Genomic DNA, 25,397 nt, shown 5'->3' with positions numbered 1-25,397 from the left:
TAAAATGTAACGATTTTTTTTAAAAAAGCTTTTTCAAGTTCAGGAGATGAACGGGTCATAAATATATTTATGACCTTCTGAAAAAGTTGTTCTACCTGCCACTACTTTTTAACTGGCAGTTCTCAAAGGAAATTGCCAAAGACTCAGGGGAAACGTGGACACCCTCGAATGCACTTTCTTAGAGCTGGGGCAGCTCCCAAAACTTCCAGGTTCAGTGCATTCCACAGGCGAGGAAACAGAGACCTCGCAGCAGCGCTGCAGGACGATTCCTGGAGGGAACTTTTGGACCTGGCCTTGAGCGTCAGCGTGAAAATGCACAGCCACTGACAAAATGAAAAAGAGGACGCACGGCCCTACTCGGCCACGGCAGAAAGCCGCAGCCGGACCGCAGGAAGAAACCCACCGGGCGGGGCGGGGCAAATATGGCGGAGGGGCGTGGCTTCCGGAGATGCGGGCCGGGGGGAAAGGGACGGGGCGGAGTCCGGTAGGCTGGCAGGGACAGGGGGCGGGGCCACGGGGGCCGCCCGTCCGAGGAGGCGGGGCTGGGCGAGTGTGTGGGCAGGCCCCGAGTCGGCTACGGCGGGGGCGGGCCCAGGAAGCCGGCGGCCGGAGGGGGCGGGGCCGGGGCGGTCCCGGGCAGTAGCGCAGGTCCGGTCTGCGCGGCGGCACGGTCCTGCGCGGCGAAGATGGCGGCCTGCAGCTGGGCGCGCGCGGTCGTGGTCCTGCTCTGTGCCTCTGACCTCCTGTTGCTGCTGCTGCTACCGCCTGGGGCTTGCGCCGCTGGGGACCCGCCCGGAGCACCCGGCGAGGCCACCCCACCCCCCCGGAAGAAGAAGGATATTCGCGATTACAACGATGCGGACATGGCGAGGCTCCTGGAGCAGTGGGAGGTCCGCGACTCGCGCACCCTTTCCCGGTTCTTCTCTGTCCCCGGTCCCTGCTGTGACCCTTTACCCCCTCCTTCGCTTCGTGACCTTTTTGATCTCCGTCTCAGTACTTCTGATCCTCTAACATCCTTTCCACCCATGCCATGAGTCCTTATTGACCCACTCAAGCTACCCTTGACCTTCCGTGTCTCCTCTGACCCCCTCACACCCTGCAGACCCCGCACGAGGCCTCTCATCCCAGTGTCCTGTTCCATCTGTCACCATTTCTCCGACCACTCCACGAGTCAGCCTCTCACAATCCAGCCCCATTTTCCCCTCAGTGCCTGATACTTCTGCGCTGCCCCCGGTGCGCCCAGTGAGCCCTGCAAAAGGGGAAGGAGACTGTTTCCACCCCTGAAGAGCAAAGGCCCGGGTTTCTGCCGTTCCCCCTTTGTGTCGGGGTGAGTGGGTGGGTGAGTGGCATGTGGGGATGATTATCGTTTAAAAGTCATCCTGGCTTTGAGTTCTCACATATTCTAAATCAGTAGCATTTCAGGACTTCCTATTTTGGTATATTTCCCAGGTCGGAGTTTTGTAATTTTGTGGGTGGATTTTTTTTTTTTAGGGGAGAGTTTAGCAGAGGCGTGGTTCTCTGTCATGGAACTTGTATTTTTTATTTAAACGAGCAATGGCTTGTTCTTGTTAAAAGTTTTGTGGTTTGCTACTTGGATCCACTGGACGTGGCAAAGGAGATAAAGTTTATTGGTCAAAACCATCCTGCTGCCTTTCTCCATTCCAAAGGTGATTGTACTGTTGTAGTGAGTTCGCATACCTGGTGGAGTGGAAGTAATAAGCTTGGATTTTACTTACTGTCTGACCTTGAGCAGGTCATCTTTCCCCTCTGAGCCTCAGTTTCCTTATCTGTAAAATGAAGTTTTACTGGATGATCCCATAGTTCCCTTTCAACACTGAAGTTTTGTCATTTTGTGATTATCCCTTTATTTCTTTGTCATGTATCAGGGAAGGTTGCTTTTTAAGCAGAGACCTGGTAGCACAGTGGTAAGTGATATGGCTGCTGACCAAAAGGTCGGCAAACCCTATGGGCAGTTCTACTCTGTCCTGTAGGGTTGCTATGGGTCAGAATCGACTCGATGGCAACGGGTTTGGTTTTTTTGGTTTAGTATAGCAGTAGGTCCCTGGGTGGCACAAACAGTTTGCACTCACCTACTAACCTAAAAATTGGCAGTTCAAATGCATCTAGCAGTGCTGTGGAAGAAAGGCCTGGCGATCTGCTTCTGGAAAGATTACAGCCAAGAAAAACCTATGGAGCAGTTCTACTCTGTAACAGATGGGGTCACCGTGAATTGGAATCGAGTCGTTGGCTTTGGGTAGTGTAGCAGTAATCTCAAGGTTTTGCATGTGTTAGACGTTTTCAGACATGAATTTTAAATGCCGCCTAATGCAGTTGATTGGAAGAAAGCAGACCTGTGTTTTCATCTGTTTCAACAGCTGTTACAAAGGTTGGGGTAGAATTGAGTATGTGTGGATGGTTAACGAAGAGGGAACTTAGTGCAGCAGCCGCTTCCCCATTCACCATCTCCCTTGCAATCTCCCGATCTCTTTTTGGACTCTAGCAAATGAAACCTTTTGATCTGCCAAAGTGAGAACATAACCCCATGAGGAAATTGTACCTTGGAAATGCTCAGACCCTAAGCTAGACGAAGAAGGTGCTGCAGAGATGAGCAAGGGATCCAACTGTCGGGAGCAGTAGATAACAATAGAAATAACCACGACACAAAGTAGAAATTGCTGAGAAAGGAGATGCAGTAGGAACCCCCGAGGAAGGACTTCGTGGAGGAAATGACATTTTAAATAGGCCCAGGAGAAGGGAGAAGGGCATTACTAGTGGGGCAGCAGGAGCTGAGGATGGTGCATTTGGGAACTAGCAGAATTGCACAAATGTTTACAACCCAGGCTCTGGAGATAGACTGCCTGGACTCAACCAGTTGTGAGTTTGGGCTGGTAAGCACCTCTCTGTGCCTTAGTTTCCTCAGCTATAAAATGGAGGTATTACTAGTACCCATCTCTTTAGAGTTGTCACAAGGATTAACAGAATATACGGATAGAACGTAGAACAGTACAACTCAATAGCCGTTAGCTGTGGTACTGTTAATTTTTCCGGTTGGCTGGAATAGACTATATCTGAAGCAAAGTAGTAGGAGATGAGGATGGGCAGGTTGGTGGGAACCAGGTCATGCAAAGCCTTGAATGCTATGGGGTTTGGACTTTAGAAGGAAATATGTAGGCCCTGATGAGTTTGCAGTTAGAACCCACCAGCCGCCCCTTGGAAACTATATGAGGCAACTCTACACTGTCCTATGTGGTTGCTATGAGTTGGAATCAACTCGACTGCAATGGGTTTGGCTTTTTTTGGTTGAGTTTGAAAAGTTGTATTACCACGTATTTGTTGTTGTATGCTGTCGAGTCGATATTGACTCAGCAACCCAATGTGACAGGGTAGAACTACCCCATAGGGTTTCCTAGGCTGTAATCTTTATAGGAGCAGATTGCCAGGTCTTTCTCCCAGGGAACAGCTGGTGGGTTCAAACCACTAACCCTTCAGTTAGCAGCATTTGTGCCACCAGGGCTCCTAATTACCACGTATTACAGTACTGAAAATTTTATAGTTAATCATCTGTAACCTCACCCCAAAACATGTGTTTCCTTTTTCCAAGTGCCCTTCTATTATTGAGTGTTCATTAAATGACAGGACTATTCTGAGCACATTATTCATGTAATCCTTTCACCACCTCTGCGAGGGAGGTGCTTTTTCCAGTTTTCTAGATGATGACGTTGGGCATGAAGAGGTAAGTAAGCTGGGTTTTCAATTCCGTCATTTGTCTCTAGAGCCAGTTCTCTTAGCCATTTTATTACACTGCCCCTCACATTGATAATCAGAGGTACAAATGACAAACAGCGAGAACCGGGAGTAAGCTAGAAGCTACACCAGGAGAGTGGAAGGGAGAAACGAGAGATTTGATGGTCTTTACACGGCTTGGTAGCTGGGTGAATGTGTGACCCAGAAGGTGATTGCATAATGTAGTAAAAGGACAGGGGCTTTGAACCAGCTTTACCACTTGGTAGCTAGGTGGTTCTCTGTTTCCTCGTTTGTAAATGGGGTAATATCCCACCTTGCAGGGTGCCACACAGATTAAGTGAGCTGATGTTTGTAGACATTAGCCACAAACTAATGCCAGCTCCCTTGTCTAGTAGCAGTGATTTTTTCTGTGGGAGAGGATAGCTATCTCTGGGGTGCTTTGTTGTAGGAAACAGTTCTTCCTTCCACAGTGGCGATTCCCAAGTCCATCACCCTCATTCTTTCCCCACAAGTGTGACAGTAAGAGGCTGTACCTCAGATGTATGTAGTGGGGAGAGAAGACAGAACTGCTATCTGTCATTGTGTTAGAACTAATGCTGAGTTTCAGTTGGCGCTAATTTCATTTCACATTGTGTTAACCAGGTGTAATAAGAGGTATGTGTGGGGGGGAGGGTGTCTTTGGAGTCACTGTCACCTCTTTTAGCATGTGACCTTGAGTAAGGGTTTTTTTTTTTAATCCTCTCTAATCCTCATCCTTATGTAAAATGGGGACCTTTTAGCGTTGCTCTGAAAATTCAAGATAATATAGGTGAAGTGCCTGGGGCAGAGTAGGTGCTCTGTAGATAGTAGAAGTTGACTGCCATCAGTGGAGGAATGTGAAAGCAGCTGAAGATGCAGGGCTGGCCTGGAGACAGGGCTGGACCTGTGGTCTGGGGAGTGCCCCACTTAGCCTCCCCTGGTCCCTGCCCTGCCTAGAGGCAAGAATTTGATTGTTTTCAGCATAAGAGAAAGTAATGAGAATAGGTAAGATTACCCAGGGACCTACTTGGGCCAAGAGTTGTGTTTGTTTTTAGTTGTCATCAAATGAAATTCTGATTAATGGCGACCCCATATGTGCAGAGTAGAACTGCCCCATAGGGTTTTCAAGGCTGTGACCTTTCGAAGTAGGTCACCAGGCCTGTCACCCCAGGTGCCTTTGAGTGGGTTCCAACCAGCAACCTTCCTGCTAGTAGTCAAGCGCTTAACCCTTTGCGCTACCCAGGGACTCCAGTCTGAGAGCCAAACTGGGCCATTACCTATATCTAGGGTACTATTTGTCAATTTTTTTTTTCTTGCAACTGAAGCATGCACAAAAGCGTATAAAGTAGAAGTTAAAGTTGCCTGAAGCAATCCTTACCCTTAGCTACTACACTTAAGAATATTTGTGTTTTTATTAAAAAAAAAAAAAAGTCACTCGTGACCTACTGAGTTCATTTCATGACCATAAGTGACATCAACTTGAAAAACTCAAATATTCTAGGATATTGAACCGACCTGAAGCCTTGGTGGGAGTGTTTGAAGGGTATAGACCAGATGTCACGGCGAGGTAGAATAGAATGAAGGCTGAGAAACAGCCTGTGAATTTGGCAACCTGGGGCTCCTTTGCAAGACTGAGAGAAGGGTCTCCTTAGGGTGAGAGTGGTTGGAGGCCAGATTATAGGAGGCTAATGCAGGAGCAAGGAGCCCTGGTGGCACAGTGGTTCAAGTGCTCAGCTGCTAATCCAAAGGTTGGCGGTTCAAACCTACCAGCCATTCTGGGGGAGAAGGATATCTGCGCCCATGAGGTTTATAGCTTTGGAAACTCTGGCTGTTCTCCTGTCTCTTCTAGGGCTGCTTTGAGCCAACAGCAATGGGTTGGGTTAATGCGGGAGCAGGGAGTAGAAATAGCCATGTGTATCCGGTTGCCTTAACAGTTTGCGTTACCCAGGGACTCAGTAGCCACATATACTGAGTGCTGTGCTGTTATTAAATCTCCCAAACAACCCTAGAAAGGAGAGGTTATTATTACTCCCCGAACCCCACTGTGGGTGAGAAAAGTCATTTTCAGATGGTTAAGTAACTTGCCCAAGACCACACAGCCAAGGTGGTGGAGCCAGAGCCGAACCCAGATCCATCTGACAGCAAAGCCCATGCTCCTCTCTACAAGTTACCACCGTCACCTGCTCCTTCAAAGCGAAATGAGGAAGAAACCCTTCAGTTGAGAGGGGGGCAGAGTTGAGAAGGTTGGTGCGTTGTCTGTGTGAGGCCATGGAGATAACTTTTGGTTTTATAAATGAGGAAACAGGCTAGAGGAGCAAGAGATGTTATCCAAGCTGAAACAAGGTCCCAGATCTGATATAAATCTGGGTCACCTTCAAGCACTGCTTTAGAATTCCTATTCTTCTCATCTTGTATTAAAAGCTAAAAGTACAGTATGTTATTACTGGTGTATCTGCCAGTGTCTCAAGCCTTGGCCCTTCAGTGACTTATCAAGAAGACCAAGTAAGCGTGACATAGGGGTTTTTTTTTTTTTTTTGGTAACAGCTTTATTGAGATGTAGTTTACATACCATACAATTCACCCATTTAAAGTGTACATGTCAGTGGTTTTTTAGTATATTCAAGAGTTGTACAACCATCACCACAATCAATTTGAGAACATTTGCATCACCCCAAAAAGAAACCCAGTAACCTTTATCAGTCACACCCCCCTGCTTTCCCTCAGCCCTAGGCAACCGTTAATCTACATTCTGTCTCTACATTTGTCTATTCTGGACGTTTCATATAATGTCATACAATGTGTGCTCTTTTGTGACTGGCTTCTTTCACTTGGCACAAAATTCACCCATGTTGTAGCCAAACAATATTCCATTTATGGACATAAAACCAAAAATAACAAACCTGATGCCCTCAAGCCAATTCCAACTAATAGTGACTCTGTAGGACAGAGTAGAACTGCCCCATAGGGTTCTCAAGGAGTCGCTGGTGGATTTCAACTGCCGACCTTGTGGCTAATAGCCGAACTCTTAACCACTGCACCATCAGGGCTCCATTTATGAATATGCCACTTTTTATTTATCCATTAAGGAACCCTGGTGGCACAATGGCTAAGCACTTGGCTGCTAACTGAAAAGTCGGCGATTCAAACCCACCAGCCACTCCATGAGCGAAAAGACCTGGGGATCTGCTCCCGCATAGGTTACAGCCTAAGAAATCCTATGGGGCAGTTCTACTCTGTCCTGGAGGTTTGCTTTGAGTCAGAATTGACTTGATGGAAACAGGTTAGGTTTTTTGATTTATCCATTCGTCAGTTGATGGACATTTGAATTGTTCCCACTTCTTGACTATTATGAATATTGTTACCATGAACATTCACGTACAAGCTTTTGTTTAGACGTGTTCTCATTTCTCTTGGATATATATCTAGGAGAGAATTGCTTTCTCACATGGTAACTCTCTGTCTAACCTTTTGAGGAACCGCCAGACTGTGATCCAAATGGCCGCACCATCTTACAATCCCACCAACAGTGTGTAAGCTCTCAACTTTCTCTGTATCCTCAGCAGCACTTGTTATTATTTGTCTTTTGGATTATAGCCATCATACCCAAAGGGAAAAAAAAAAAACCAATGCCATCAGGTTGATACCGACTCATAGCAACCCCATACGGCAGAGCAGAACTGCCCCATAGGGTTTCCGAGGAACGGCTGTGGATTTGAACTGCCGGTCTTTTGGTTAGCATCCAGAGCTCCTAACTACTGTGCCACCAGGGCTGCATAGCCATCATAGTGAGTGGGAGATGGTATTTCATTGTGGTTTGTTTTAGTTTTGCATCTAAATTGTACAACCCACTCTCCTGCTATTTTTGAGAACTTGGGGAAAATTTTTTTGAGATTAAAAGTTGCCTTAGAGTTGTTAATTGTTGTATCTTAAAAGGGAAAAAGCCCCTTTGTGTTCGTTCCCCTTACTCGTGCTTGTTGGTTGAACTAGGTGCTTACCTCAGAAGGGATAGCAGATGGGAGAGAAGCTCCCGAACTTCAGAGTGAGCAGAATTCAGTGGTCCTCTTTATGGGGGGCTGTCGCGGTACCTGCTTGCTGTTGCTAGGTAACAACCTACCCCAAAACTTCGCCGTTTAAGTGGCAGCTATTTATTTAGCTCATGATTTTGTGAGTCAGCAGTTTGGGCTTGGATTACTTGGGTGGCCTGAGGTCGCTACCAGCTTGGCTGGGGCCGTCTGGTCTAAGATGGCCTCAGCTGAGGTGGCTTGTCTCTGCTCTATCTGCTAGACACGTTCTCTCCTCTAGTGGTTCCAGGAGAGTGAGCGGAAGCAGGCAAGGCCCTTCGAGGCTTAGATGAGAACTGGTGCGAGACGGTTTCTGTAGCATCTCGTTGGCCAAAGCAAGGCACAAGGCCAGCCTAGATGCAAGGGGTTAAGTGACTTGACCAAAGTCACGCAGCTTGTCTTTATAGGGGGGCCTGCACAGTGACATGCAAAGGGGCATGGTTACGGGGAGGGGTAGGAGGTTTGGGGTGTGTTTATTTCGTATTTCCCATGAACAAGTACAATGTTACATCATCAGGGTGACACAAATGGTTAACGTGCTCAACTGCTAATGGAAAAGTTGGAGGTTTGAGACCACCCAGAGGTGCCTCCGAAGAAAGACCTGGCAATCTACTTCTGAAAAATCAGCCATTGAAAACCCTGTGGCACACAGTTCAACTCTGACACACATGGGGTAACCGTGAGTCAGAGTTGACCCCATGGTAATGATTATAGTTATTAAAACTCAATAATTAACATCTATAGAGTACTTTTATATAATCCATAGTCCATATTTGGAAACCCTGGTGTCGTAGTGGTTAAGTGCTATGGCTGCTAACCAAATGGTCGGCAGTTCGAATCCGCCAGGCGCTCCTTGGAAACTCTATGGGGCAGTTCTACTCTGTCCTATAGTGTCGCTATGAGTTGGAATCGACTCAAGGGCACTGGGTTTGGGTTTTGGTTTTTTATAGTCCATATTCAAGTGTCAGTTGTCCCAATAAAGTCCTTAATAGCTATTTTTCCTCCAGTCCAAAATCTAGTCTGTAATCAGACATTGCATTTACTTGTCATGTCTCTTTGTTGTTGTTGTTAAGTGCTGTCAAGTCGGTTCTGACTCAGCGACCCTATGTACAGCAGAACTAAACATTGCCCGGTCGTGCGCCATCCTCACAGTTGTTGCTGTGTTTGAGCACGTTGTTGCAGCCACTGTGTCACTCCATCTCGTTGAGGGTCTTCCTCTTTTTCACTGACCCTCTGCTTTACCAAGCATGATGTCCTCCTCCAGGGACTGGTTCCTCCTGATAACATGTCCAAAGTACATGAGACAGTGTCTCGCCATGTTCTCTTCCAAGGAGCACACTGGCTGTACTTCTTCCAAGACGGACTTGTTCTTTCTTCTGGCAGTATATTCAGTATTCTTTGCCAACACAATTCAAAGGAATCAGTTCTTTTTTGGTCTTCCTTAATCTTGTCCAGCTTTCACATGCATATGCGGCGATTGAAAATATCATGGCTTGATCAGGCGCACCTTAGTTCTCAAAGTGGCATCTTTGTTTTTTAATACTTTAAAAGATCCTTTGCAATAGATTTGTCCCGTGCAATATGTCCTTTGGTTTCTTGACCGGTGCTTCTATGGATGTTGATTGTGGATCCATGTAAAATGAAATCCTTGACAACATCAATCTTTTCTCCGTTTATCATGATGTTGCTTATTGGTCCAGTTGTGAGGGTTTTTGTTTTCTTTATGTTGAGGTGTAATCCGTACTGAAGGCTGTGGTCTTTGATTTTCATCAATAAGTGCCTCAGGTCCACTTCACTTTCAGCAAGCCATTGGGTCTCTTTGGTCTCCTTTAATTTAGAACAGTTCCTCAGCCTTTCTTTGTGTTTCTTCACCTTGACATATTTTGAAGAATAAGGCCATTTATTTTACTTCATGTCCCTCATTTTTGGTTTTTCTGCTGTTTCCTTAGGTTATATCTTTTTGGTAGGAATACCACTGAAATTATGCTCTGATCTTCATGGTGCATTTTATTAGGAGGCACGTGATGTTGGTGTGGCCCAATATTGACAAAGTTAGCTTTGATGACTTGCCTGTGGTGGTATCTCCCAGGTTTCTACCGTGTAAAGTTACTGTTTTTTCCTGTGTAATTATGAAGTAATTTGTAGGTGGTTAGTTTCAGATGTTCTAAATATCCTGTTTCTTGTCGAATTTTTATCCATTAGTATACATTGATAATTTTCTAACTCTATCATTCCTGTAGTCTTTTGATTACTTATTCTCCTGTTAGTAGTTTATTCATTATTAGTATGGACTCGATGGTTCTTATTTTTTCTTTGGGTTATAAGTCATTACTATCACTATTTATTTTGATGTTCAAATTATTCTATATTTGGCCAATGAGAGCCCTTCAGGTTGGCTCCCGTTTCATTTTGACATGTGCCCGTGATTCTTTGAGTGCTGCCTTTCTGAAGCAAGAAGATATTCTAGGCTCAGCTTATATTTTGTTTGCTCCAGCCCTGGAGTTAGCCTTTTCTCTATGAAATCCTGGTCCTTTTAGATACTTTCATCTCTCTATCAAAAACCATGAGTTCCTTCTGATGCCATGATTCCCAGTCAGCCACAGGGTACATGCATCCCCCTTCCATACTCCAACTTCCTTCCCAAAAGTGAAGAACCTGGCCATCCTTATCTTTAATATTTTTACTTCTGTGCTCAAGCCTAGAATTGATAGAAAGTAGTTTCAGAATTGCTAGTTTAATAAATAAATGTAACTAGAATTGAATATTTGTTTACAGTTCTTATTTTTCAGGTGAAATTGGTGTGTATGAAATGCCCAGATCTTAAATGTACATACAGTGCAGTGAGCTTTGACAAATGAATACACCCATGTAAGCCACCAAAAGAAAAACGAACCCCCTTGCTGTCAAGTCGATTCCAACTCATAGTGACCCTATAGGACAGAGTAGAACTGCCTCTTAGAGTTTCCAAGGAGCACCTGGTGAATTTGAACTGCCAACCTTTTGGTTAGCAGCTGTAGCTCTTAACCACTGCACCACCAGGGTTTCTATGCAACCCACACCCCTATCAAAATATGGAGCATTTCCATCATCCCAGAAAGTTCCCTGTTGTTACTTCACAGTCTGTCCCTCTTCGCACTCTCCCCCACCCCACTCAGAGGCAACCACTGTTCTAATTGCTGACACCCTAGATTAGTGTTGCCTAGTCTTGAACTGTAAATTGGTGGAATTGTATATCTCCTATTGTGTCTGGCTTCTGTCACTCTGTTTTGAGATTTATTGCGTTTATCAGTATTTGTTCTTCATTGCTGGGTAGTAGTTCATTGTATGACCATGCCTGCATTGTGGCCATTATTAGAGTTACCACATTGTGTGGATTCTTAGAGAGTGAAAAAGCTGTGGAAACCCCATCACAACGGGGCTCCCAGTGGTTGGCAACCTGGGGTGATGGATAGCAAGGACTGCCTGAAACTTAAACTTGGTTCGAAAGTCAAATAGAGGAGAAGACCCCCCGAGTTTCCTTTTTCCTGTTATAACTGAAATCACGTACCTGCACCTGGCAGAATATACAGATATTTTTGCCTCTACCAGTTGAGAGTGTGGGACAACAGGTTTGATACTTGCTTTCCCCCCATCCTGATAGAAAGATGATGACATCGAAGAAGGAGATCTTCCAGAGCACAAAAGACCCTCAGCACCTGTCGACTTCTCACAGATTGATCCAAGCAAGCCTGAAAGCATACTGAAAATGACCAAAAAAGGGAAGACCCTGATGATGTTTGTCACTGTCTCGGGAAGCCCCACTGAGAAGGAGATGGAGGAGATCACTGGCCTGTGGCAGGGCAGTCTGTTCAATGCCAACTACGATGTCCAGAGGTAAACCATCAGCGACCTTGCTGAGAACACTGTAGGCTGCAGTGGGCCTCTTTCTGAGGCTGAGCAGGGTGGTACTTACCAAGGGTCCTGAGCCTTTCCTTTCTAGAATTTCCTCTTCTGGATTTCTTTTTCATCCTGAAATTTTATTTATCTTTGTATCTCTAGCTTTTATTTCATCTGAGGAAAAGTAGTAATGTATAGCCTGGTCTTTAGACAGGAACAAATTAGTTACAGTTTGCCAGCTGCTTCCTTTAGATGTTTCTGGTCAATGGAGAATGCTTTTATGTGTAGCTATGTTTACCACTGGTGGCGCGATGTTTAAACATTCGGCTCCTAACCCAGAGGCTGGCAATTTGAACCCACCAGCCACTCTATGGGAGAAAAGATGTGACTGTCTGCTCCTATAAAGATTACAGCCAGGGAAGCCCTGTAGAGCCGTTCTGTTCTGCTCTGTTCTGTCCTGTAGGGTTGCTCTGTGTTGGAATTGACTCGATGGCACATGACGTGTTCATACATAAAGCTTTGGACCAGACTGTTAACAGATAACTAATTAAATGTGAAGGGTCCCAGTTTTCACAGCTCATTTGGCTATGAGAATGTAATTTTAAGGAATCTCCTTTTTTTCTTCCCCTCAACAATAGTTCTGAAATTTAGTGTCTTCAAATGTCTTAGTTTGGAAAGTATGAAACTAATAGAAAAAAACGGAAGGAGTACTTCGTGTCTGTGAGGGCCGAATGCTTTATTTAACTTAAATAGACACTTAAAGAAGAGAGTCAATGTTTTGGTGATAACTAGTCCAGAGGTCCCAGTCTGTGTGGAATGGTGGGAGTGTTATAAACCAAAGGGTGGAGGTATGGAACAGAAGAACCGTGCCCATTGGTCACGCTAGGGGTCTATCCAGACCATATTCTGTTCCCGTTGGCTCCTTGGGGTCTGTTGAGTGTAGGTGTGCCTGGGCTGCTTGCTGTTAATGTTAAGCTCAGGGGTTAAGATCCCGTTCAGTTTCTGGATGTCCTCTTGAGCCTTTCATGGGTCTCTTGCCACGATCCATTCTAAACCAATGGCGTTCAGACTGTATCAGGTGCAGTCTTTTGCCAAGTGAAACCTCAGAATATAAAACAAAAGTAGATGCTTCCTTCCTACCACCAGTGCCACGGCCCCCAAGTCACCTCCGTGCAGGCTCGGAGCTCTTCTAGCCCTCTCTAGCATGAGTGCTCACTTGTGCCATAAAGGAACGTCCAGTGTGTTTCCGGTTTGATCTGAGCTGATATGTTAAGTAGTTTAGAGAGCTGGTATTTTCAAACATTAGGATGTTAGTAGCTACTAAAACCAAAAAAAAAACAAAAAAACTCGTTGCTGTCAAGTCGATTCCGACTCATAGTGACCCTGTAGGACAGGGTAGAACTGTCCCATATGGTTTCCAAGGAGTAGCTGGTGCGTACGTACTGCTGGCCTTTTTGGTTAGCAGTCGAGCTCTTAACCACTGCGCCACCAGAACTCCTAGCAGCTACTAGACCTAAGAAAATAGAACTTTTTGCTCTGTGTTCATATAGAATTTGAAATAAACTATATTTCTTTTTTAATAAATGTCACCAAGTTGCTCTGAGCTGTCAGCACCTTAATGACATGCACTGATTGTATGATTGTGTCTTTCTGTCAAGGTTTATTGTGGGATCCGACCGTGCTATCTTCATGCTTCGTGACGGGAGCTATGCCTGGGAGATTAAAGACTTCTTGGTCAGTCAAGACAGGTGTGCTGATGTAACTCTGGAGGGACAGGTATACCCTGGCAAAGGAGGAGGAAGCAAAGAGAAAAATAAAACCAAGCAAGAGAAGAGCAAAAAGAAGAAGGAGGGAGAGCCGAAGTCTTGGACTTCAAAGGAAGACAATCGAGCTAGGAATAAAAGAGAAGACCTGTAGCGGGCAGCCATGGTGCTCTGCAGAGGGGCAGTAGGACACAGAGAGCCCTGCAAGGGCTCATGAAGGTGGAGGCGGCCTGGGAGACCGTATGCTGGCTGACGTTTTAGTTTCTTAGCAAAGAGTGTGCCTCACGACCAGTTTGTGCTCAGTATAAGAATTGCCATTTAAAAGGCTTCAAGTGAGAAGACTGAAATTTTCTAATTAATATCGGACACTGACAAATTAATGTTTACTACAAAATCATTTTAAATGGGATGAGTGTGTTACTTTTCCCCATTTAAACCTGGCAAATCAGTGATTATACTGGGGACTTCCTGTCCTGTGAATGGGACGCTGGGACCATTCCCTCATCATTGCACCTGCTCTGATCGGATGGCCTGCTGGGTCAGGGCTTTGCATTTTATATTAAGCAAAAGGATACCAGATTCTACTCAGACAAGCTTTAATACTCCTGACTGAATTGACTCAAACTCATCACACTACCAGCATCATTCTCATGACCATATTACGTGGTGAGCGTATCTAGGTGTGAAGTTAGAACACGCGATCAGAGCACTGCAGGGAGCGCCAAAATCTAAATCTACAGTCAGGATGTGTAAACCCAGAATCTGTGCCAAAAGTGCAGACGGTAGAAAATAATGTAACTTGGAAAGCCTAAGTGTTCACTTTGAGTTTTGTTGACTTGAATCCCTCTCGTCAGCTAGAGAACTCTTGGTACCTGGCAGGTTTTACGTGGTCTGTAAAGTTCAGGCTTGGCTCTGTTTTGTTCTCTCAATTAGGAAAACATACTGGCATCGAGGGTTCAGATGTTCATTTAATGTGACAATTTTCAAGTGTGAATAGGGAATCAGCAGAGTCCTTTGCAGGGTGTGGCAGAGGACTGGCTAACCTCGTTTATTTCTAAACATTTATTTTTCTTTGATGATGTGCCTAAACTTGTCATTTTGTATGGTACTAACATGATGTGCTACTTGTTAAAGTCTGGTTTTGCTGTGCGCAAGCTGGAGCCTGCTCTGAATAAGAGTCACAGAATTTACATACCGTTGTCGTTTTTAAGAATTAAATTGTTTGAAAAAATTTCAGTTGCAATTAAAAAAAATTAAATGTAAAACATGTACACAGGTAGACAATTTGAATGGTCAAGAATGGTACAAACTGAAAAATATACGCCCACCCCACTGCCAGTCCTTTGACCAGTGGAAACCACTGTGGACAATTTCTGTTTTTTCCTGAACGTACATTTTCCATCTTCTAGTGTTGTGTGTTTCTTTGTTTTGGCCTCATCCCATTATTCTTATTTTGTTAACTACTCAGACTTCAAGGAGCCCTGGTAGTGCAGTGGTTAAGCACTTGGCCGCTAATTGCAAGGTTGGCAGTTTGAACCCACCAGCCACTCTGCAGGAGAAAGATGTGGCAGTCTGCTTCTGGAAAGATGACAACCTTGGAAACCCTATGGGGTAGTTCTACTCTGTCCTGTAGGATCTCTATGAGTCGGAATTGATTTGACGGCACCAGTTTATTTCATTCTGACTTGCTCTCAATGGACTGCACTCTCTCCATTTTCAGTTCTGTGTTTTGGAGGGGTGGGGATATTTGCCCTGCAGCACCCCCATCCTCCAGGCCTATGCTCATCCAGTGCCCGGGCCTGTGCAGTCGAGGCCTAGGCTGAGGACATTAGGCCCCGTCGGAGCTGATCCCAGCTTCAGTTTGCATGAGCCACTCCAGGAGGAGGTGTTCTTCGTTTCTCGTATCTCACACAGCTTGAACCTAGGAAAATAGATGGCTGGAGCTGCTGCAGCTGTTTTGCACTCAAGAGGAGAGCTGTCTGCAGAGCCAAGACAGGAAGAGCAGGAGAGAGGCTGAGCCCTTGTGGTATCTTTGAAAACCCCTGAGTCCAGCCATGCCTGAAACAAACCTGGGCCCTGGGCCTTTTTGGTTTTGGAACCCAGTGAACCTAGTTTTTTAACTTAAGGTAATTTGTCAGTTTTCTGTCATATGTAGCCACAGTGGTCCAGCATAGAGCAACTATCCTAACTGGACCAAACCCAAACCAAACTCACTGTTGAGTCAGTCCCCACTCATAGCAGCCCTATAGTCCAGAGTAGACCTGCCCCATACGGTTTCCAAGGTGTGACTGGTGAATTCAAACTGCCTTCCACACTACCCCGTATCTTCTGTTCCCACTTAGAAGTCTTTCTGTATCAGGATGTACACATCTACCTCATTGCTTCCTAGGGACTGTGCAGTAACTTCAGCCAGTATTTACTGAGTGTTATGTGCCAGGCACTGCTAGGTGCCAAGGATGGCATAGATGGAGCCCCTGCCTTCATGAAGCTCAGTGATTTGGTGGAGGAAGCCAAGTGTTAATCACAGAAAAAGTAAAATGGCGTTGGTAGAACTATGAAAGTTGCACACAGTGCTATGAGAATATATTGAGCTGGGTGCTAATCTTGAGATGGTCAGAGAGGACAGGAGGAGGAGGAAGGGAGTGATCCAAGAAGAGGAAACAGCCCATGCAAAGGCCCTGAGGCTAGGAGAGTGAGAAGCTGCAGTAAGGCCAGTGAGTAGGCGGTACAGGGCGGGCTGGAGAGGTAAGTAGGTACAGGAGATTTCGAGGCATCCTGAGGAAATGGGGACATTTCAACAGATTTTAAGCTGTGGTGGGGTGGGGGGCAAGTGACAACCCAGTTCGTACTGGCTGCGTTGAAGAATTAATTGAAAAGAAGCACCCCAAACCCACTGACATTGAGTCCGTTCTGGCTCAGCGACCCTATAGGACAGAGCAGAACTGCCCCTGTAGGGTTTCTTAGGCTATAAATCTTTATGGAAGCAGACTGCCATATCTTTATCCCGAGGAGTGGCTGGTGGGTTCAAACCACTGACCTTTCAACCTGGTGCTTAACCACTGCACCACCAGGGCTCCCTAAAAGGGGCACCAGTGGGTGTGAAAAAGTGGAGAGTATTTCAGTGGTTGATGGTGGTCCAGATTAGCGAGACTGGTGAGGTGTGAACCACAGCTTACGTGCACAGCCTCTGCTGCTGGACACGCCAGTTGTCAGGGCTTTTGTTAGCGCGTACGATGCCGTGACGGACACTTTCGAACAAATCTTGCTAAACTTTGTTTATATCTGAAGGGTCAATTCCTAGCAGTGTGAATTCCTGGCACAAACAAAATGAAACATTTTGGTGTATACTACCAAACTGCCCTCTCAAACGGTTGTGCCAGTTTACACTCTTGCCATGATTTCCTCTTATCCTTGCCAGCACTGAGCATCACACTTGCCAATTTAATAAACCAAAAACCCTTGTCCTATTTGGCTACCCTGAAGTCACCGAAATGGAGAGACCAAGTAAAGCTAGAGACACCCAGGGAGCCCCGACTATTGCAGCCCCAGCTGTGAGTCTTCCCAGCCCCGGGGCAGACGAATGAGCAAGTGAGTGAGCTTTCCAGTGCTCCCAGCCTTCAAGCCTCTGAGCGGACACCAAGATGAGCTGTCCCGCACAGCCCTGCCCAGTTTTCAGATTCATGAACAGAGGGAATGTCACGGGTTAAGCCAGAAAATAGAAATTTGTACATACACATAATCTTCATTTATTTTCACTGTCTTTATGTCTATTGATGGAATAAATTTAGATGCTATCTTTGACTATTAGTTATGAAATGAAGAACTTTATTAGATAAATATACATCCTTCCACTTCCTCTGCTTTTGATGGTTATTCTGTAGTTCTAGTACTTACGGTGGATTCCTTTATAATGCTAAACCTTTTTTTTTTTAATTCAACCAACTTAACAATTTTTACCTATTATCACTTAAAAGAGCCCTGGTGTCACAGTGGTTAAACGCTTGGCTGCTAACAGGCCAGCAGCTTGAACCCACCAGCCACTCCGTTGGAGAAAGATGTGGCAATCTGCTTTAATAAAGATTAAAAACAAGCACATTGTCGTCAAGCTGATTCCAACTCACAGCGACCCTGTAGGACAGAGGAGAACTGCCCTTTAGGGTTTCCAGGGCTGTAAATTTTGACAGAACTGCCGATATCTTGATTAGCAGCCAAGCACTTGACCAGTGCCACCAGGGCTCCTTTTATAGATTTCAGCCTTGGAAACCTTGTGGTGGCAGTTCTCCTCTGTCCTACAGGGTTGCTGTGATTCGGGGTCAACAGCAATGGCTTGGTTTTTTGGTTATTATCACTTAACTAGTAACTCCCTACTAGTCAAGGTGAGGAAATTTATGAACATCCTCCTGTCTTTCCCATTTGTTGTTTAATATTATTATAATGACAAGATATTTAATACCCACTTCTTGTAACCATTACTCTCAGTTTTGATGCTTGAGTGATGACAATGTGGTGGGCGTAGCATTTGGGGGTCTGGCCTTTTTCCTCAGCACTTTTATACAGCCATTGCTCCCTCGGAGAGCTCTGAGGCCAGCCTTCATCTTTTCCCCTTAGAAGTGAGCGCTTTTTCTGTCACATTGCCTGGGTCTTGTTTCTTATCCTAACTCTCAGTGGTTTTGGTAGGAAAGGTCCTGATTTAGATGTTTCTGAATTTCTTTTTTTTTTCCTCTCTCTCTCCTAAAACATGGTGTGCCGTTTCCAATGGCGGATTCAGCTATTTATTTATTATCATTTTGGGAAAATGTATCCTGTATTGCTAACTTCTTTTTAGATTTATGTTGGTGTTTTGGGCATCAATTTGTTTCTTAGCACCGAAATGAGATTTTTGTTTTTTAGTCTCTTTCAGCCTTTAATCTCATCTTTGAGCTGTTTTTATTAAAATTCATGTTCTTACTAAGTCCTGTAACTCAAAAGAGTACAAGGGGAGACTCATGCTTCCTGGAGTCATGTTTTTTCCAGACTAGATTACTTGTCTGCCTAGATTTGCCGCAGTCTTCTTTGTTGTTGTTTTCATGTAACAGAGTGGGTCGAGGCCACCACATCTTTGTTTTTTCTCCCTCTTGTTCTTGCTGAGTAGACCATCTTTGCTCAGACCTTGGCAGCAGCCTGCATTTTAGGAGACTTCTCCCTGATTCCCTTCACACATTCTCTGAGATGTGTTTGTTTCCCTGGGAGGTGCCATTCAAGGGCTGAGTTTTACTTTCTCTCCGCTTTTCTAGCACTGAACAGGAAAGGGGGAGGGGCTGGAGCAAGCTGCATGGGGCCATGCCTGACAGGTGTGCCCTGCCCCACTCCTGTGGTTTAACTAGGGGTCCTCCTCCTCTACGGGAGGGGTGACTCCTCTTCCAGGGCGTTGATCTTGAGGCTTCAGAGGGAACACCCAAATTAGCAGTGAACTTCGGACCCTTTGCTCCTCTTGGGGAGGATCAGACTGGGGTATTCTTTACTCTGCTACACTGTTTCTTCCCAAGAACCGTTCTTTCTGCTCCTACAGGAGGGAAGAACATGGCAAATTCAGCATTTAGCTAGGGCAGGAACTAGGGTGAGGGGAGTGAGGGGACACCGCACAACTCGGTAATCAAGAGGAATAATATTTTAATACAATATTTTAAAATACAAAACTATTCCTCAAAAAGTTAAACATAGAACTACCATATGACCCAATCGCAATCCTAGGTAGGTGCCCATGAGACTTGAAAGCAGGATCACAGAGACTTGTGCACCACTGTTCATTGCAGCATTCTTCACAGTAGCCAAAAAGTGGAAACAACCCAAATGCCTATTGCCAGAGGAGAACCGACAGACAAAATGTGGAACATACAATGGAATATTAGTCATAAAAGAAATGAATTCCTGGTGTATGCTACAACATGGCTGAACATTGAAAACATGCTGAGTGAAAGAATTCAGACACAAAAGGACAAATATTGTATCATCCCACTTATATGAAATATAACTAGAACAGGCAAATCCATAGAGACCGAAGTTTATTAGGCTACCAGGAGCCCACCCAAGCCCTTTGCTGTCCATTCGACTCTTTCTTATAGTGACCCTATAGGACAGAGTAGAACTGCCCCATAGGGTTTCCAAGGAGTGGCTGGTGGATTTGAACTGCCGACCCCATAACTCTTAACTACTGCTCCACCAGGGCTCCACTACCAGGGGCCAGTGGGAGAGGAGAAGGAGAAGTTATTGCTTAAGGGGTCCTGAGTTTCTGTTAAGGGTGGGGGAAAAATTTGGGAACGGATAGTGGCGATGGTTGCAACAACATCGTAATTAATGAACGTCATTAATGTTGCTGAATTGTAAGAAAGGTTGCAAAGGCAAATGTTATGTATATTTTTACCACAATAAAAAAAAATCAAAATTAATGTAAAAAAACCATGACAAAGAAAATGTCAACATTTTAAATAAAATCAGGATCCAAGGGCTGAGATTAGGATGAGGTGGCGAGGGTTGGATCTACTATCCTAAACCAACAGTCTTTAGTTGCCATTTCTTTTTCTTTTTCTTTTTTTTTTTTGAGGATGGGACAAAGTATTTATTTCAGTAAAAATGTTTCTTCAAAAAAAAATTATTCCAAAAAAAATTTTTTTGTTGTTTTTAATCTCTTTTCAAACAGTTTTTACTTTGTCAAAGTAGAAAATCTCACACTCTGTTAGGAGTAAAAGAGGAGTTTTGTTGAGGAATAAATAATGGCTATAAAAAATTTATTTTATTTTATTTTTTATAGCTATAGCTGGTTAGGTAGCTGGGGTGGTGTAGTGGGTAATAGCTACGGCTGCTAACCAAAGGTCAGCAGTTCGAATCCACCAGGTGCTCCTTGGAAACTCTATGGGGCAGCTCTACTCTGTCCTATAGGGTCACTATGAGTTAGAATCAGTTCGGACGGCAGTGAGTTTGGTTTTTTTGGTATAGCTGGGCAACACTAGATAAAAATACAAAGTGCTCCACCATTCAAGTGGAGAGAGGGGTCCGTATACATAGAGAACAAAGGAAAGGAAGGGGTTAATGGTTGATAAGATCAGCTTCAATTTGAAGTCCTTTAAAATGTAAATGCCTCCTGCCACTTGGCTAAAAAAAAAAAAGCCAAACCCACTGCTGTCGAGTGGATTCCAACTCATAAAGGGGTGGGTTACCACCTGGGTGAATGGCACCAGCCAGTTCCGTTATACACCATCATACACATTTTTATACACAGTCTTCCGAGGAACAAATCATTTGCATCTTGACACACTGTTCCTGAGTGGCTTACATCCTGACCTTTTGTTTCCTGAGAATGCATCGTGGCCCCATCATTCTTAGTCTGACATGAGTGCCTCCAGTTTGAAACTTTCCCATTTGTAGCTTTAAAAATGTTAAAACGCTTTGAATACATAGGTGCGGGATAAGTTGGTACTTCCAGTATTCCATGAATGAATGAAATGATTTTCAATACAAATAATATGACTGGTCTGTTTGATTTGAAAGGAGTCTTGTTGGCTCAGTGGTTAAGCACCAGGCTGCTAACTGAAAGATCTACGGTTTGAACTCACCAGCTGCTCCACAAGAGAAAATGTGGCAATCTGCTTCCCTAAAGATTTACAGCCTAGGAAACCCCATAGAGAAGTTCTACTCTGTCCTATAGGATTGCTATGAGTTGGAATGGACTTGTAGGCAATGGGTTTGGGTTTTTTTTTTTTTTTTTTTAATTGCAGCACCATGATTTTACTTAACAGACTGAGGCAGTGGAAAGAGTAGGATCAGACCATGGTTCCAGGCATGGCTCTGTTACGCAGGAGTTGTGATCTGATCTCTGTCTCACTCTCTACATTCCTTTCTAGGAACATCTGTTTCAGCCCAAGGCTCCAGCTGCCCTGTTGGCACGAGTGACCCGACCCCCACTCTCCCCACCCTGTGTATGGCCATAGCCAGTCGGGCCAGAGATGGGAATCTGACCCACGGGGAACTCGACCACACACCAGGTTGGCAAATCAGATCCTCTTGGCCACACACTGAATGGTTTAATAGCTGAGTTGGCAGTGCAGCAACTAGAGTGAAGTTTCGAGAACTTCCGTGGGTGACATTTCTGGACTTGCCTGGAATTTCTTACCTCCTGGATCTTGATTGTTCAGGTTGTCTCTGGATTCTGAGAGCTCTGGATCCTTGCGATAAACCTTTAACTGGAGCTAGATTGAAGAGGTTTCGGCAATCGGTCTGATTATCCTACTCTCAGTTACCCATCTATACCAAAGACACTAAACTAGTTGTTGGCAAGTCAACACTGACTCATGGCGTCAGAGTAGACCTGTCCTCCCCTGAATTTTCAGTGGCTGATTTTTTGTAAGTGGATCGCCAGGCCTTTCTTCAAAGGTGCTTCTGAGTGGACTCAAACCTTCAGCCTTTTGGTTAGCAGCCGAGCACATTAGCCGTTTGCACCACTCAGGGCCCCTATCCATCTACAAAAGTCCAACATGTTAGCATTGAGGCGATTCCGACTCATCGCAACCCTAAAGGACAGAGTAGAACTGCCACATATAGTTTCCAAGGCTGTAATTTTTGCGGAAGCAGGCTGCCACGTCTTTCTTCTGAGTAGCACTGGTGGGTTCAGAGCAGCTAGTGGGTTCGAGATGCCGACCTTTCGCCTTTCGGTTAGCAACTGAGCATTTAACCACCGTGCCACCAGGGCTCCTTATCCATCTATAAACCAAAAAGAAAAACCAAACCTGTTGCTGTCAAGTTGATTCCAACTCATAATAACCTGAAGCACACATGTAAACCCACTGCCCCTGGAGTGGCTAGTGGGTTTGAACTTCCAACCTTTGGGTTAGCAGTCGAGCACTTTAACCACAGCGCCACCAGGGCTCCTCAAAGTTCCAAGCATTGTGCCTGTATTGGCACTCTTTCCATACTGTTGAATAATTGCATTCCTTTTAGTTGCTTGGAGCCCTGGTAGTGTGATGGGTAAGTGCTCAGCCAACAGTTCAAATCTACCAGCTTCTCCTTGGAAACCCTATGGGGGCAGTTCTACCCTGTCCTGTAGAGTTGCTAAGAGTCGGAATCGACTCAATGGCAGTGGGTTTGGTTTTTCGGGTTAGTTTGCTCACAATTATCAGTGACGTTACGTTGAGTAGTTCTTCTTTCCTTAGGGTTAGTCCTCTAGTGTCAATTTCAGATTGCTGGAACAAAGGACATGTTTTTACTGTATGTTGCCACCTATGTGCAGAAGAATTGTATCAATTTGTGTGTCACCAGCAATATATGAGTGGATCCATAAATTCTTCAAAAAAACTCACTAGACTTGTGCATTTTAAAGTTCATTGATGTATTGATTCATTCAACAAAAATATTATTGACAACTGGCACACCAGACATAGTGTAATAGATATATAATTTTATTTTAATTTTCATGTTTTTGATTATTAGTGAGGTTTCATGTTCTCCCAATGCTTAACAAAAATCAGTTCCTCTTGTGAAAATTATTCTTATCTTTTGTCCTTTAATCTATTGTGAGCCTGCAATGTTTTGCCAATTTGTGTGCACATTATTGAATATGAAAATTAACCCTTTGACTGTGAAATCCAATGGCAGTATTTTTTCTTGTGGTGAGGCCATGCAGAACCTTCTAGACCAGGTTTGGAGAGTCCAAGCCTGAGGGCTTTACGGTGATATTGGGGTTTTCACTTAGCCTTGCATTAGGAGTCCTTTAGGATGGAAGCCTGAGAAGAAAAGTCCCAAAGAAAAGGAGTGGCTGAATTGGATACCCAGAAGATCAGTTGGTTCTGGGGAACAGAGGGGATATTGATGATAATTACAAGAATGAACGCATTTTGGACTTTAGAGTTTAGACCTGCTTCACGTTATCTGTCGCATTTGAGCCTCACATCTGCCCTGCAGTGGGGGTGTGGGTAGCTCCAGCTGAAGGCTAAGCAAGCCCAGAGGGGAAGGGACTTGCCCATGATCACACAGCCAATGAGTGCTTCTTCATAAAACCCCTATCAACTGAAGTAGAATTGGCCATTCTCTCCACCTTACATCTAGAAAACAAAGGCACAGCTTGAGAAAGTGATTTGGCTAGGACCGAAGGCATCGTTGTCTTCCCATAAAGGAAAAACCAATTTAAAATTGAGGGATGTAGCCACAAGGGGGCAGCAGAGACCCACCAAAAACTCACTGCCTCCATACCACTCACTGCCTTGGTGAGAGCGCTTCAGCTATTCTTTTAACCACCAAATCACTCAGTCCCTGTTTGCAAAATATCTGTGAAAATCTGCATACACTTCCCTCTCTGAATTTCCCTTTGAAATCCACAGCATTAGCTAACTGGGTACACTGTTTAGAAATTTCTACTGTTGTACAGATATTATTTCATCCTCACAGCAACTTTGTGAAGTAGATACTATACTATCCTTCTCATTTTACAGACAAAGAAACTAAGGCACAGAGTATTTTGCCCAAGGTCACACTGCTAGGAAGTGACAAAGCCAGGATTTGAACCCAGGTAGTCAGGCTCCAGAGCCCATGTCCATAACCACCATGGTGATTTGCTTGGGAAGAGAGTGTCTCCCTGTCTCCAGACCTCATTGCAGATCCCAGTGTTTGTGGGTTCCTTCACTCACCAAAGACTACTGAGCACCAGTATGTTCTGGAATTGTGCTAGGTGTTGGGGATGGCGGGGGAATAAGGCAGGTGAGATCCCTACCTTCTTGGTGTTTACAGATTCCCTGAAGATACTGAATGTCATTTGCCATTTTTTGAGCACCCACTATGTGCAGGCTCGTCACAGACTTTATTTTGTTTCCTCTCCATAACCCTGCAAAGGGATGTTAGCATTATGGTGAGGCCCGTTAGAGCACAGGTCTGGAGTTAGGCTGCCCAGCTTTATATTTTATCAGCCCTGTTGGAGCAGTGGTTAAGTGCTTGGCTGCTAACCGCAAAGTTGGCAGTACGAACCCACTAGCCGCTCCATGGGAGAAAGATGTGGCAGTCTGCTTCCATAAAGATTACAGACTAGAAAACCCTATGGGGCAGTTCTACTTTGTCCTTTTGGGCTGCTATGAGTCAGAATCGACTCGGTGGCAACGGGTTTGGTGTTTTGATTCATAATCTTAGGCAAGTTATTTAAAGACATTATCTGAGCCTATAAAACCAAAAAAAAAAAAAAAAAAACAACTGATTGCTGTCGAGTTGATTCCGACTCATAGTGACCCTAAAGGACAGAGGAGAACTGCCCCACAGGGTTTCCAAGGAGAAGCTGGTGGATTTGAACTGCCAGCCTTTTGGTTAGCAGCCGAGCTCTTAACCACTGCACCACCAGGGCTCCATCTGAGCCTATTGGTGCTAATAAAAGATCCTACCTCATAGAAATATTGTTGTTTTGTTGTTGTTAGGTGCCATTGAGTCGATTTTTTGACTCGTAGGACCCTATGTGACAGAAGAGAACTGCCATAGGGTTTTCTAGGCTGTAATCTTTATGGGAGCAGAGCACCAGATCTTTCTCCCAAGGCATGGCTGGGTGGGTTCAAACTGTTGACTTTTCAATTAATTATGAGGATTAAATTTGAAGCACTTAAGACAGCATTCAACAATTATATTATTCTTGTTTTTAGATGAGTAAACAGAGGATTATAGGGGGCACAGCTAGGAGACAGAATGGCAACCCGACCCAGGCCATCCTCCACCGGGCAGTGTTGGGGCTCTGATGGAAATCTAATGGGCCACAGAGATTGGTCCAGAGGGAGAATGGCCGTCTGCCTAGTGCAGTGGGTGGGAGCGATTCCCAGCCAGTTCCAGGCAGGAAGGCCAGCCATTCACACCACCTTTGTTCTGTACTCTCAGAAAGTTGCATGGTTGAGGGTCTTCACCCTTTGATAAGACGGTGTTGTGGGCTGCATTGTGTCCC

At 44.9% G+C, this 25,397-nt stretch overlaps 1 protein-coding gene across 1 annotated transcript; it reads left to right on the top strand.

Moving 5' to 3' along the window:
- The first annotated feature begins 633 nt into the window (after window positions 1–633).
- Window positions 634–14,538, top strand: MESD (mesoderm development LRP chaperone). The gene is made up of 3 exons (XM_049905853.1): window positions 634–890; window positions 11,464–11,696; window positions 13,358–14,538. Exons 1-3 carry the CDS (start codon window positions 687–689, stop codon window positions 13,614–13,616), a joined length of 696 nt encoding a protein of 231 aa, XP_049761810.1. The 5' UTR covers window positions 634–686; the 3' UTR covers window positions 13,617–14,538.
- Window positions 14,539–25,397: the final 10,859 nt, after the last annotated feature.

This window comes from Elephas maximus, chromosome 13, assembly GCF_024166365.1.
Source record: "Elephas maximus indicus isolate mEleMax1 chromosome 13, mEleMax1 primary haplotype, whole genome shotgun sequence".
Lineage (NCBI taxonomy): Eukaryota > Metazoa > Chordata > Mammalia > Proboscidea > Elephantidae > Elephas > Elephas maximus.
The sequence above is the reverse complement of the archived record's forward strand: the minus strand, read 5'-3'. Positions and strand labels throughout refer to the sequence as shown.

Excerpts from the sequence above, each read along its gene's own strand:
- MESD (XM_049905853.1), top strand. The coding sequence starts at position 687 with ATGGCGGCCTGCAGCTGGGCGCGCGCGGTCGTGGTCCTGCTCTGTGCC. Across the intron at positions 891-11,463 it reads GGCTCCTGGAGCAGTGGGAG|AAAGATGATGACATCGAAGA; the intron begins GTCCGCGACTCG and ends CCATCCTGATAG. Across the intron at positions 11,697-13,357 it reads GCCAACTACGATGTCCAGAG|GTTTATTGTGGGATCCGACC; the intron begins GTAAACCATCAG and ends CTTTCTGTCAAG.